At 47.8% G+C, this 14,400-nt stretch overlaps 1 protein-coding gene across 2 annotated transcripts in view; it reads left to right on the top strand.

Annotated features, from left to right (window-relative positions):
- The window catches only part of NUP188 (nucleoporin 188), a 50,919-nt gene that overhangs the window by 34,437 nt on the left and 2,082 nt on the right, over window positions 1–14,400 (top strand). The window contains exons 21-38 of one of the 2 annotated variants that reach the window (XM_054584255.1): window positions 1,929–2,049; window positions 2,175–2,241; window positions 2,926–3,054; window positions 3,391–3,530; window positions 4,593–4,699; window positions 5,701–5,907; window positions 6,032–6,201; window positions 6,885–6,954; window positions 7,343–7,410; window positions 8,060–8,255; window positions 10,123–10,200; window positions 10,519–10,604; window positions 10,819–10,964; window positions 11,163–11,344; window positions 12,453–12,656; window positions 12,824–12,916; window positions 13,336–13,494; window positions 13,825–13,962. In XM_054584255.1, coding sequence (XP_054440230.1) covers window positions 1,929–2,049; window positions 2,175–2,241; window positions 2,926–3,054; window positions 3,391–3,530; window positions 4,593–4,699; window positions 5,701–5,907; window positions 6,032–6,201; window positions 6,885–6,954; window positions 7,343–7,410; window positions 8,060–8,255; window positions 10,123–10,200; window positions 10,519–10,604; window positions 10,819–10,964; window positions 11,163–11,344; window positions 12,453–12,656; window positions 12,824–12,916; window positions 13,336–13,494; window positions 13,825–13,962 — 2,361 coding nt within the window. The remainder of the gene's footprint in view (window positions 1–1,928; window positions 2,050–2,174; window positions 2,242–2,925; window positions 3,055–3,390; window positions 3,531–4,592; window positions 4,700–5,700; window positions 5,908–6,031; window positions 6,202–6,884; window positions 6,955–7,342; window positions 7,411–8,059; window positions 8,256–10,122; window positions 10,201–10,518; window positions 10,605–10,818; window positions 10,965–11,162; window positions 11,345–12,452; window positions 12,657–12,823; window positions 12,917–13,335; window positions 13,495–13,824; window positions 13,963–14,400) is intronic. The other variant, XM_054584256.1, reaches the window with a different exon arrangement.

The raw sequence follows: 14,400 nt of genomic DNA, 5'->3' as shown, positions 1-14,400 counted from the left end.
AAAAGTCCTCAAAGGAAAATGTTTTGCTGATGTGGAAGTGGCAAAACAAAAAATGGCAGAATCTCTAAAAGGCATCAAAATCACCGAATTCAAAAACTTTTCTAAGCAGTGGGAAAAAACCGCTCCATCAGATGGAGAGTACTGTATTTTGCTGTGTATAATGTGTACCCACATTTTCTAGAGTTACACTTTTAATGCATAAGCGTAAAATAAGAATTTAACAATTTATATAGATACGGAATTGGTTCTGCCCATGTATAATGCGCAACCTTATTTTTCCCTCAAAAATTTGGGCAAAAAAGTATACATTATACACGGCAAAATAAAGTACTTGGAAGGTGACTGAAGTTTAAGTATGTGAGAATAAATACACAATTTTTTATAAATAAATTCCAGGGGTTTTTGGGTTCCCCCTTGTAGTTTGTGTGTATTGCATATTTACTGTGTGCCAGATTCTATAGTAGGTGCTTTGTCTATGTTTATTTGTTTAGTACCCAGAGACAGTATGTAATACGTTATCAAGCTATTTTGACTGTAGCCCAAGGCAGTACATACATTCCAGTATATACCTGTGTATATGTATATGCCTAAAGCATAGTTTCACAATATGACACTACTCTTACTACACAAGATTCACTTTGATGTTTTCTAAGAAGCTGATCTCACAGTCCAGTAATGCAGCAATTTTCAATGGTATGCCACAAGAATTTTTAAAATATGCCATACCTGACTGTTTTCTCAAGGGTACTGACATCTTTTGCCTTAGATTGTCAAATTTTTAAAAAAATGACAGCAGCCAGCACAACAATAGTCATCCAGTGTGAATGAATCAAGATTATAACTATTTTTTTTTGTCAAATCGGCAAAAATATATATTTTTTGGTGTGTCACAGAATTTTAGTAATTAGTTTATTTGTACCACAAGATGAAAATGGCTGAAAATCCTGCACTAACATGAAAACTCAGTTTTAAAAATACTGCTATAGCATGGATTTCGGAGTCAGAGAGAGTCAGGTTTATATTCCATGCTGCCTGTTTACTAGCTGCATGACCTTGGGCCTGCAGAATTTCTCAACCTCTAAAATAGGAGTGGTTGGTCGTCTCTAGCTCATGGAGATGTTGAGAGGGCCGTATGTGGAAAGCGCTTGGCATGCTTCCTGCCTGCAAGCATCAGCCAATCAAGAAATGCTTTGAAAGTGGGCAATAGTCCTTTCTAGACAGGGATGTAAATGTAGATGTTTATACATAAAAAAAAGAACCCACATTTTTATTTATTTTATTTTCCGTTTATTTATTTGGGAGGAGGGGAGCAGAAGGAGAGAGAAAGAGACATTGATTTGTTGTTCCACCCATTCATGCATTCATTGGTTGATTCATGTATATGTCCTGACCAGGGATAAAACCCGCAACCTTGGTGTATTGGAATGACATTCTAACCAACCTGAGCTACTCAGCCAGGGCTAGGAGTCCCCATTTTTAAACTAAAGGAAGCTGATGTTAACAAGTAATGTTCGGACAAAGAATTCTATCACATCTCCTTCCTGGTATTGCAATGACAGGACGGGGTAGAGGCCAAGGGGGCTGGCTGGTGGCGGTGACACTGGAATGGGCGTTCTCCATAATTGACAGTCCTGTAGCCTTATGTTTAAGGTACCTCCTTTCTGACCAGATTTAGCCTTTATCTCTCTCCTTCATGTAGGTGTCTTTTGTGACAGTGTCACATTGTCTTTTTAGTCCTTTACTCTATAAAACCCTACAGCTTGGACTCATTGAATTAGAATGTTCTGATGTTTCTTTTCCTTTTTCTTTCTCACTGAAGACTGGTTTACCCAGACTTTCTTTGGACCTGTGGTATGGAAGTTAAATCTCTAATAACTAAGTGATTTTTTATTAAATGGCATAAGCTCTCACACTGTGGTTTCTTGTAGGGACAACTTGGTAGTACCCAGAGCCAAGGGCTGGTGCCCTGCGTCATGTTTGTGCTAAAGGAGATGCTTCCCAGCTACCACAAGTGGCGCTACAACTCGCACGGTGTGAGAGAGCAAATTGGTAAGGACAGTGTGGGCAGGGAAGATCTGAGGAGTTTCTGGGTCCCTGGAGACCTATCTTTCCCTTTTTGAGTTAAGTGTTATCACATAAGGCCACATCATTCCTGTGTCTTTTCCGGAGTCCAGGTTGCCTGATCCTGGAGCTGATTCATGCGATACTGAACCTGTGCCATGAGACAGACCTGCACAGCAGGTATGAGGGGAGATTGCTGGCGCTTGGTGCTCTCGGATGCCACCACTGAGCAGGGGAAGCACAGGCTTCTGCTGTGCAGAGCCATCTCGCCCTTCCGCAGGCTGAACCCAGAGCTGTCTCTTGAGGTTCTGATTTGCTTTCCACTGGACTGTTTTACCCTTTCTCCCTGTGGGGAGAGGAGAGCGAATGAAGTGGGAATGAGGTTGTTCCCAGTGAGATTGTTGCATACATGCACACATCAGTTTTATGATCTTTCCAAAAGTTATGCATATTTATTTGAAAACACTCAGTGCAACATGCCCTTTGTAACCTGTTTTCCAGAGATGACTGTTACCAATCTAGTGTGTATTCTTTCTCTGCTTATGCTCCCTCCTCTGTGACTTTATTTCCATGCCACTGTATGTAGATCTACCTTGTTTTAATGGTTCCATGCATTCCATTGTGTGAGTTAATCATCATCACTCATTTCAGTAAACATATCCATTAATTATTGGATATTTAGATTGTTTCTCAGGGTGATCTTTTAAGATGAAGTCCCTTTAGAGACAGTGATCAGAGTGCCTTTGTCTGGTCAAGAGCAGATCAGTATCACTCATGCCCAGTTGGTTAGATTTGGACGATTGCTTTTCCTTCCAGTAGTAAGCCTGGCAGTTCCCTCGTAACTCAGAAGTATCTGTCTTCTAGCAATACCCCCAGCCTGCAGTCTCTCTGCATCTGTAGCCTGGCCTATACAGAAGCAGGACAGACAGTTATCAATATCATGGGCATCGGTGTGGACACCATCGACATGGTGATGGCTGCTCAGCCCCGCAGGTAGGACTTCCTCCCCACCTTTCCCCCGTTCATCTTTATTGTGCTTACATGTTCTAAGAACTGTGGTGTAAGTTAGCGTGCAGTAGCTTTTTAAAGATAACCCTGTTCCTCCTTGGACATAGCCTTTATGTAACCTGGTGGAGCTATATAAACTGATACATAGCAGAGGGAGTAGATGGCTCTCCCTCTCTCCTAGTTTGGCCTGGGGCCTCTGACAGAAGCTGTTGAACTCTGGGATTATGGTTGGTATGGTTGGAATCTAATTCATGAGAGTGCATAGGTTGTGAATGAAGTCATGTTGTCTGAATCAACTTTGGTTTCCATTTGACACCCTAGTGATGGGGCAGAGGGCCAGGGGCAGGGCCAGCTGCTGATCAAGACAGTGAAACTGGCATTCTCCGTCACCAACAATGTTATTCGGCTGAAACCTCCTTCTAATGTGGTGTCTCCCCTGGAACAGGCCCTCACACAACATGGTATGTATTTCTCTTCCAATCAGCAACTGCCCATAAGTACATACCTTAGGCTGTGTTTTTAGAGGTCAACAGTATTTTCTGATTCACTCCTTGAAATTTGGGGATGATCACCAACTCCCATCCTGGATGTAGAAACAAGAGGACTGGATTGTATTTCATTTCTGCCTCCTACTGATGACAATAATTAGAACACATGTTCAGAGTCAGATTGCCTTGGTTCAAATTGTGGCTCCAAACAGTTGTGCGTGACCTTGGGCACATTATTAAACATCTCTGCCTCAGGTTTCTCATCCATAAAATGGGGATAATAGTAGTCTCTACTTTATAACATTATAATAAAGATTCAATTACAATCTGTAAAACACAGAGATTCCTATTTCAGTTTTGACTGTTACTACTCTTTGACCTCAAACTGTTCACTTAATCTCTTTGGTACCCAGTTTCCTCAAATAGGTTATTTGGATAATGTCTCAGACCTATTCTAGCTGTATTGTTTTGGGATTGAGATTTTTGCATTTCAGTGTAGTGCTTCAGTGTGATGTCTTTTTCTAACCTATTTGATAAAAGACTACCTATTTTCTTGAAAATGTATTTTTTCTGCTATTAATGAATTGCATTGAGCTGTTCCTCCCCAAATCCTGCCTGTCCACACTTGGCTACTGAAAAAAGAGAATGATAGGGTCACTTGGATTCGCTCTGGCCTTCCAAGTACTTGAGAGTAAATTCCCGCACATATATGAGACTTTTTTTTTTTAAGATTTTTATTTATTTATTTTTAGAGAGAGGGGAAGGGACGGAGAAAAAGAGGGAGAGAAACATCGATGTGAGAGAGAAACATCGATCGGTTGCCTCTCGTACACGCCCCAACCGGGGACCAAACCTGTGAGTCAGGCATGTGCCCTGACCAGGAATTGAACCGGCAACCTTTTCGCTTTGTGGGACGACGCCCAGCCAGCTGAGCCAGACCGGTCAGGGCATATATGAGCCTTTTGAACAGCACCCTCTCTTAAGAGCTTGAATCAGGCACACTTGGTGTCTAAACTATGTCCTGTGCTTTTCCAGGTGCCCATGGGAACAACCTCATTGCTGTTCTTGCCAAATACATCTACCACAAACATGACCCTGCTTTGCCACGTCTGGCCATCCAGCTGCTGAAACGCCTGGCCACGGTAGGATCCCGCTTAACCAGCCAAAGCCCAGAAAAATGACTTTGTGCTTTTGGCCGCTCTTGCCTTCTCCCAAAAGAAGCAGCTAACTTTTGTTGGACTTTTAAAGTGACATAGCCACAGGCACACACACACACACATAAATTGTTTTATGAAGATCTTTTTTTTCTGATTACAACAGCCTTACATACTCACTTAAAAATATTTATTTAAGTGATACAGATAAATGTAACAGAAAGTTTAGGTACCTCTGACCCCTCATTCCAGGTTCCCTATGGACAGAGTGATATACACTGCCCCAGATTTGTCTGTCTGTGCTTGTATAGTAAAGGGTGTAGGTGTGTGCTTTTGCTCCTTTCAGAAGTAGAATTCTTCTCCGCAGACTGTTTTGTGACTACCTTTCTTCGATTAACACCATGTATTGCAGTCTTTCCACATGGGTGCGTTTGGAGTTACTTCATTCCACCTAATGCTTGCCTGGCATGCCATAGAATGGGTGCATCCTAATTTATTTGGGCTAGTTTCTATCTTTCATTGTTAGAAACAGTGCTGCAGTAAACATTATCTGTAGAACTCTGAACTTTTATTGACAGTTCCTAAAAATTAGATGTCAGTGAACATTTAAATTTTTATTAGACATTCCCAAGTTATCCTCCAGAAAGAAGTGTAACAGTTTATACTCCTAAATACCACGTCTTCTATCCTTGCCACATGGCTTCATCAGTTTCTTAATCTTTGCTAATCTAGTAGGCAAATCAGTATTACCTCATTTTTTGCTTTTCATTTATTTAACCATGCATCTTTTCTATTAATTACTGTTTCTCCTGTGAATTGTTGGGCATCTTGTGCTATATTTTGAGGTTATATCCCTTTTGACCCAGAGGTGCATGTCTGGATATTTCCCTTTCTGGCCATTTTCTGACAGTTTTCCAGCACCCATGTGCAGGAGCCTGTTGGTTTTTCTAGAAATAGAGCGCTGAGCCTGTGTGTCTTGGTCTCACCAGGTGGCCCCGATGTCAGTGTATGCCTGCTTGGGCAATGACGCAGCTGCCATTCGTGATGCCTTCCTGGCCCGGTTGCAGAGCAAGATTGAGGACATGCGCATCAAAGTAATGATCCTGGAATTTCTCACGGTCGCAGTGGAGACCCAGCCAGGCCTCATCGAGCTGTTTCTGAACCTTGAGGTGGAGGACGGCAGCAACGGCTCCAAGGTGAGCCTGCGCTGGGGTGGAGCCGGGGGGCGGCTCCCTGGGGGGGTTATGGGCTCTGCGTGCAAGGTTACCACAGTTGCTGGTGATGGCTGTGCCCTTGAACTCTTGTCTGCCCCTCCTGCAGGAGTTCAGCCTTGGGATGTGGAGCTGTCTCCATGTGGTGCTGGATCTGATTGACTCCCAGCAGCAGGATCGCTACTGGTGCCCACCCCTGCTGCACCGTGCGGCCATTGCCTTTCTGCATGCCCTGTGGCAGGACCGGCGAGACAGTGCCATGCTCGTCCTCAGGACCAAGTAGGTCTGACTTCACCAGAGCTCATGTTCTTGTCTGTGAGATGGGGTAACAATAGCTTCCATCTTAGTGGTTTGTTGTCATGGATCACTGAGCGTGTGCAGAAGTGCTCAGTGCCTGGGTCGCTGAGTGCAAGTATTCTTAGCTGTTCTCTTTTTAATGCTGTTACCAGCAGGTATCATCTTACTCTAAGGTAAAGACATGTTTACCTTAGACTTCCTGCCTTTTGTGTTTTTGCCTTGTGCCAACCCCCAAAACCCATTGTTCATGAGAAACAGCGGATTCAGATGAGTGTGGCTTGCTCCAGCCATTGAACTGAATTGTCTTGGGCCTTATTGTCTTGGACCCTAGTTACACAGAGGGAAGGAACTTTAAAATGGCTGAACATGGGAGCCTGTGTCCTTGTTCGCCTCCTCATTCTCTTCTTTGTAGAGTGTCACAGGTGTACAGTGGCGTGAATCCTGAGGGTGTTTATTGGTCAACTCTGTAATATACAGTTGTGTTTCTTATTAATGTACTTAATCTGTGGAACCCTTTACCTTCCTGTAGGAGCAAATGACCTTTGAGACCATGTTAGGATTGGGACTGGTAAAGTAGGAGGTAACCACCAGAGGGAGGTGGAGAAAGGAGACAGAAAGGACTATGTGAGAGGAAGTGTGATTTACAACATGTATTTTCTTTATAGACCCAAGTTTTGGGAGAATTTAACCAGTCCCCTGTTTGGAACGCTTTCTCCTCCCTCAGAAACATCTGAGGTAAGCTGTGTGTGGTGGTGGCGGGGGGCCGGGGGGGGCAGTGACCGAAAGTTCCTGGGAGGCACGGCTGGGCTGTGAGACTGAGCTGGGGGAAATGATACCTCCTCTCCGTGAGCAGCCAGAATGTTTTCGTCACTGGAGACTTTTTTCTGAGAGAAGTGCTTGCTTCCCTGCCCTCCAGTGTCTTACATGGGGAAGGAAAGTGGCATGCCCTGCTCTGTGCTGATGGCTCCGTGATTGTCTGCAGTTGCTTGGAGACCCTGACCCTTGTGCTCTTGCAAGTCAGAGGGCCACTCACACTCAATAGGTCCTGTGTTCCTGTGTCGGGAGAGACCCTGGGACGAGGTTCTCCTTGTGATTGGTGCCTGCTTTGCTCTTTCCTCCACAGCCCAGCATCCTGGAGACCTGTGCCCTGATCATGAAGATAATATGCTTGGAGATATACTATGTAGTCAAGTGAGTCCTTTGGCCTTTTGAGACTTTAAAGATTTTTTTTTTAATTTTTAGAGAGAGGGGAAGGGAAGGAGACGGAGAGTGAAAGAAATGTCAGAGTGCGAGAAAAATACTGATTGGCTGCCTCTTGCATGCCCCAATCTGGGGATCTAGCCTACAACCCAGGCATGTGCCCTGACCAGGGACTGAACTGATGAGTTTTTGGTTTGAGCCCAACCCACTGAGCCCCACCAGTCAGGGCAAAATTTTAATTAAAGGTTTAGGAGCGGGGGACCATGGTTGCCTACCACTGGGTGCGTGGTTGTACAAGCCAAGTTAAAGGAGAGAGCTGGTTTGGAGCCATTTATGGAGGGCTACCAAGCTCTGTCCCTACCCAGTCCACCGATGGCATCTCTGATTGTCAGAAAGAGTTACTGTGAAGTGAACTCCATGTGCTCAGGATTTTATGGAGGAGGAGCCTGGAAAAGGCCTCAGCTTAGCCCCATTAGGTTGAGCAGGGAATATGAGTCCTACACATTAGAGGGACCCAGACCCGTCTGCCTTTAGCCCTTGTGAGACTGCTTTCTCTGCCTCAACAGGGTCTGTGCCGATCACATTGCCATCTGCTTTCAAATCCTAACGTTAGATTTCTGTGTTTTCTTGGACACTCCAGGGGCTCACTAGACCAGTCATTAAAAGATACACTCAAGAAATTTTCCAGTGAGAAACGCTTTGCCTACTGGTCAGGGTACGTCAAGTCTTTGGCAGTTCACACAGCCGACACAGAGGGCAGCAGCTGTACCTCCTTGGTAGAATATCAGATGCTGGTCTCTGCCTGGAGGATGCTTCTCATCATTGCCACCAGTCACGTAAGAAGCTCATGGGACAAGTTTTCACTCTGGTTTCCTAGCAACGATGTGCTGGGGTGCCTAGCAGTTATAGCCTTTTGGGATGATGAATGAGTTAGGATGTTTGTTTTTTTAAAGATTTTATTTATTTATTTTTTAGACAGATGGGAAGGGAGGGAGAGAAATATCAATGTGTTGTTGCCTCTCGCATGCCCCTTGCTAGGGACCTGACCAGCAATCCAGGCAAGTGCCCTGACTGGGAATCGAACTGGCAACCCTTTGGTTTGCGGGCCGGCGCTCAATCCACTGAGCCACACCAGCCAGGGCTCAGGGTGTTTCTTTGAGAGCTAAAATATAACAGGTTCTGTGTCAACAGATGGAGGCCAAGATAGGGTATTTGATGGTATGGGGCCCAAAAAGAGACTGATAAGAGGAGTGCAGAGAAGTAATGTGAAATCCCTTCAGACATTCATTAAAGCCTCCTATAGCTACTTTTGCAGCCTTGGATAGGTCTTAGTGGCTTCCTTCATCTACCTCTCATGCACATGTGTTATTGTCTCATGCTGTGTGCCCTGTATTTGACTAGTCAGGTAGCTGTAACCACTGAAGCAGGACCCTCTCTAGAGAGCTGTTTGTTTTCATTGGTTCTAGAAACTGCATTTTCTGGTCTTAGCAAAAGAATAGAGGCCATTCTCTCAGCACTGTGTGTCTACTGAGTGTTGGTTTTTAGAAAGAGAGTTAACATTTGAGAAGAGTTTGCATATTTTCTTGTTATTTTTTAGTGACTTGATGTTATCATGCTGTGTAGTAAGGATTTGGTGTAGAACTGTTCATCCTGGGAATCCAGGTTGATTTCTTAACTTCATTAATTACTTCATCTTGATAGGGACCACGTATTCCAGGCATACTCTTACGTCTTCTCTGACGTGCTGCCCACAGCCTTGGGGCTTTGCTGCGGCACAGTGACTGTAGAACCCTGAGATTGCAGACACACCGGAGGCTCAGCCATCTTTAGGGAATAATTGATTTTCCTCCGGGAATAGCCTCTGTGTTGACTGCTTGTTAGGCCCTAGCTAGGCGGCGGTTCTTGAATTGTTATTGAGAGATCCCCCATCCTCTTTGCCCTGGCTCGGAATCCTACCCAGTTAAGTCCAGCATATTGACCATTCATCCTTCCATTGAATGGGTGTTCATGGAATGCTTGCCATGTGTCAGGCACCAGGGCTACAGCAGTGAACAAAGGAGACGAGGTCTTTGCAAACTCATGGAGAGCGTCATGAGAGGGAGACAAATTGTCAACACACTCACAAAGAAATACAGTTTCAGATTGTGATAATTCACTGTGTAGGAAATAATTAGGATGCTAAGGTAGTGAACACTGAAGTAGGATGGGAGTAGGCATCTCTTTGAGGAGAGATGCCCAAACTGAGACCTGAATGTGCAAAGGAGTCCTCCAGGTGGGGCGCCTGTGGAAGAGGGTAGTCTGGGCAGATGGAATCACAAGTGCAAGGGTCGAGAAGTGCTTGGTATGTCCAGAGAGGAGGAAGTTGGCTTTAGGGTTGGGGTAGTGTGAACACCCGTGGGCACAACCAGGGGGAGCAAGTCCTCTGGGGCCTCCCGAGCCCCGTGGAGGAGTTTGTATCTCCAGCACACTGGGAAGCCTGAGGTCTGGGCTGAGGAGGGGCATCGTCAGGAGGAGGAGGTGAACCTGGGCTCGACTCTGACCACATCTGAGGGCAGGCAGAGAAACAGCAGGGCCCTCAAGCCCCACTATAATCAGGGAGGCAGTGACTTATCAATGACTGATCGCCTGACAGAGAACCCTGCATTTTGGGGGCATCTTTAATCTGGGAAATTTTCCTACTACTATTTTTCTGTTCCTTTGCAGGCAGAGATAATGCACCTGACCGACTCTGCAGTGCGTCGCCAGCTCTTTCTTGATGTGCTTGATGGGACCAAAGCGTTAGTAAGTGTGTCTGGGAGATTTTACATTTCTCCCCGGGAGAAGGTCTCCGAGGTCAAATAGCAGCTCACGAGTCTGCATGGCGCAAGTGGTCAGGTCAGAGGGCTCAGCTGGCCTGGGAGGCCTGAGACTGCAGTGGGGAGGCAGAGGTCTGCTGCTGCTGGGCTGGCCCCTGGCCTCTCCCTGTGTCCCACCCCTTTTAGCTCACTGCTAGGAAACAAAGGCGAGGCCCAAAGGTGCCCTGTGGATGGAGCTGGAATCTCCTGGTTGGACCAGCCCACAGGAAGCCTGACATCTAGCTGGTCTGCTGTCTTACCTTAGCTCCTGGTCCCAGCCTCAGTAAACTGCCTCCGCCTTGGCTCCATGATGTGCACTCTGCTGCTTATCCTCCTGCGGCAGTGGAAGAGGTGAGCTCTGTCCGGGACGGCCTGCTCAGTCCTCTTTACTGACCCTTTGCTTTCTGGAAGGGGAGAAATGGGTGTGAAATGGGCGAGCTTTCCATCCTGCAACAGGCCTGAGACACCCAACTGCCCAGTGGGCATCTTCAGTTGGAACAAAGGCAGTTGTGGCCTTTTTGTGAGCTGTGTTCTCCCCTCTCTTTTGACCCCATATTATTTCCAGAGAGTTAGGTCCTGTGGATGAGATCCTTGCACCCTTGACAGAGATCCTAGAGGGAGTGCTGCAGGCAGACCAGCAACTCATGGAAAAGACCAAGGCCAAGGTGTTCTCAGCGTTCATCACTGTGCTGCAGATGAAGGAGATGAGAGGTGAGGGGTGTGGGGATAGAGCGCCCCTTTCCCTGCTGATGGCCAGGCCCTGCCAGGCTTCCTCTGGCCCAGAGCCACACATTCCTCCTGTGCGGGTTGAGTGTCCAGTCTTGGAACTCTGGTCTTTAGGAAACCTTGGTGTGCAGTGAGAGATGGCAGGGTGGATGTGACAGTGTTTTCTCCCTGTCTGCTCCGCAGTGAGTGACATCCCCCAGTATTCTCAGCTAGTGCTTAATGTCTGTGAAACCCTCCAAGAAGAGGTGATTGCGCTCTTTGACCAGACCCGCCACGGCTTGGCATCAGGCAGTGCTGCAGAAGACAAGGATAGCATGGATACTGATGACTGCTCACGGCCCCGGCACAAGGACCAGCGTGATGGGGTGAGTGCACACCTGGGAAGCTGTCCTTTCCACATGCTCCCAACAAACATGAATGGCCTGCCTGCCCTATGCCAGGACCTAGGGGTGATTAGTGAACAAGATAGATAGTCACTGCTCTTACGGAGTTCACAGACTGATGGAGAGAGTTCCTAAATTTCAGGCTATGCAAGGAAGAGTTGGAATTCCATTGTGGCAAGTCCTGCAGGAGAGCAGTACAGGAAGAACGTACGTGGAGTTGTCCCTAATTTAGAGGCTCAGCGAGAAAGCGCCCTTTCAGCGGTGACCTACAAGCAGGCTGTTGAGAGCCCAGAGAGTTGGGGGCTAGGTGACTGGAAGCTTTGTCAGGGTTTTTGATCTGCTTCCTAAGTGAAATGGGAAACAATTTAAGCAAGCGTGAGAAATGACCAGATTGCTCTGGATGGAGTAGCAAACAGTGGTTTTCAGACTCTGGGTCATGACCTGTTACTGGCTCTTGAAATGAGCTCATTTGGCAAAGATGAGCATTTAAAAAAAATTATATGAAGTAAAATATAAAATAATATTAGTGTGCTTTACAGTGCGTAAGGGCAGGTACTACTCAATGAAAATAAATAAATACGTGTATGCCAGGGCACAACATAAAGGTAGTTATTACTGAGCGCTGTGGTCAAAAATGTTTGAAAAGCCACTGGTAAAAGAATTGACTAGAGTCAGGAGAAGGTGAAGAAGGGCCACTTAGGAGGTGATTGCGGTAGTGCAGAGAGGGGAGGCCACTTTGGCTCCGTGTGGTAGCAGAGTTGGGTGGAGTGAGCAGATGTGGGACAGGAAGTAGCACTGACACCACTTGATGGCAGTTTGGGTGATGGGGGAGGGAAGTGATTGGTAGTCCTGTCGGCGTAGGGCGGGTTCATGACCAGGGGTGGAGTTGCCAGTCCCTGAGAGTTGGATGTGGGCGCAGAGCAGGGTTGGGAGAGATTCCAAGTAGTGTTCCAGTTCAGCTTGCTTAGGGGGGGCGGTGTGACCGAGTCTGGGGCAGCTGGGCACAGGGCTCTCTGTCCTCCTCTTCCTCCTCTTTCCCTGCCCCATGCTGCTTTCTTCCCTTCTACCTGTCTTTGCCCCTGGGCCTTAGCAGGTGTGTGTCCTGGGCCTGCACCTGGCCAAGGAGCTGTGTGAGGTGGATGAGGATGGTGACTCGTGGCTGCAGGTGACCCGTAGGCTTCCCATCCTGCCGACCCTCTTCACCACCCTGGAGGTGAGCCTGCGCATGAAGCAGAACCTGCATTTCACCGAGGCGGCGTTTCACCTGCTCCTCACCCTGGCTCGCACCCAGCAGGTAGGAGGCAAGCCCAAGGGTGGAGGGAGCCTCCTAGCTTGTGCTGGGCGGGTCTGGCACTGCCTGTGATCTCCCCGAAGCTCTGGTCTAGCCTGAGAGCTCCCCTTTCCCCTAAGTGGGCAGCCTTGGGGGCAGGTTGCCTCTCATTCCATGTCCCTCCCTTCTAGGGAGCCACAGCAGTGGCTGGAGCCGGCATCACCCAGAGCATTTGTTTGCCCCTCCTGAGTGTGTACCAGCTCAGCACCAATGGGACGGTGCAGGTGAGTGTCAGTGGCCTACCAGGTGGCCTGGACTGCCCAGACTGCACTTCCAGTGGAAAAATGCAGTAGCCCCCTTTACTTGCCCCAGAATGCCCTCCTTGGTGGCTTATTTACTGCACTGATGGAATGGAATTTTCCCTGTCACACTGACCTCCAGCAAGAGAAGCTCACACAGATAGTCTAGATCAGAGTCTAGAACCCAGGATTCTTATATTTCTGCCTAGTGTTCTTTGTTACTGCTGGCCTTGGACCCTCTCAGGTCCTGCTGGTTGTCAGATAGTGACTGTGTCCATTCCAGGATATTTTCTCCTCTGAGCAGCTAAGCTGCCTTGGCTGCTGTGCTGTACGGAGGCCCTGCTGTACCCGTGAGCCAAGTTCCTTGGCGCTGTGTCCTGATTTGTCTGCCATTTGTGTCTTAGACACCTAGTACCTCTCGGAAGTCCCTGGATGCCCCCTCTTGGCCAGGGGTCTATCGTCTGTCCATATCACTGATGGAACGGCTCCTCAAAACTCTGCGCTACAACTTCCTGACTGAGGCCCTGGACTTTGTGGGTGTTCACCAGGAGAGGACCTTACAGGTAAGGGGCTGCCAGGGGTGGGGCTCGAGGGTTACGGCGGACTGGGCCATTCAGGGCTTGAGGCTTGGTAGTTGAGGGGTGTCAGTGCCCCCATTTCTGAGGCGCTCTGAGGACTGCTGGCTGGCTGGCCAAATGGGGCAGCTGCTCCGCTGAGTGAGGCAAAGAGCCCATGATCAGCTCAGACAGAGCCACTTGGTTGGAACGCCAAACCACCTGTTGTGCTGCCACTTCAGTGTTTGTGGGCCCAGGACCTGTCCTCCCCACAGGAGGGCAGGAACAGGTGTGTCGGGTCCTTGTGTCACCCCATCCTCCCCTCCTCTCCCTTCCCAGTGCCTCAACGCAGTGAGGACGGTGCAGAGCCTGGCATGCCTGGAGGAGGCAGACCACACCGTGGGCTTCATTCTGCAGCTTTCCAGCTTCATGAAGGAGTGGCACTTCCACTTGCCTCAGCTCCTGCGGGACGTTCAGGTGAGGCTTGACTCAGTTCGTGGGAGGGGTCTGGGGAAATGCTCAGGGACAGGGTGCGGTGGGCCCTCTCTAGGGTCCAGGAGTTTTGCTTAGGGAGCATCAGTTTTGGTTTCACGCTGATTTCTCTGGAGCTAAATGTTTCCCTCCCCAGCACAGGGCAGCCTTGTAGATTAAAAGCCTGGGCTTTATCGGTTAGATCTTGGTTCACATCCTTTAGGAAGAGGTCTGAAGCTGGGACCTAGCCAGAGGGCAGGGCAGGGAAATTACACAGGCTGTGGAGTCAGTCTTCGCTGGTGTGCGACCCTGACCCAAGTCACTTCACTACGCTAAGCCTTTTCCTTTTTCTGTAAAATGGGAAAATAATCCTCATCTTATTTACTGACTGAGGACTGATACTGTATAGACCTTTAGTTAGGTCACTGGGAAGCCATCCAGGCA

The sequence above is a fragment of the Pteronotus mesoamericanus genome, unplaced genomic scaffold (assembly GCF_021234165.1).
Source record: "Pteronotus mesoamericanus isolate MK-2021 breed Mesoamerican mustached bat unplaced genomic scaffold, CSHL_Meso_final contig_78, whole genome shotgun sequence".
In the NCBI taxonomy this organism is placed as follows: Eukaryota; Metazoa; Chordata; class Mammalia; order Chiroptera; family Mormoopidae; genus Pteronotus; species Pteronotus mesoamericanus.
This window is presented reverse-complemented; position numbering and strand designations above follow the sequence as displayed.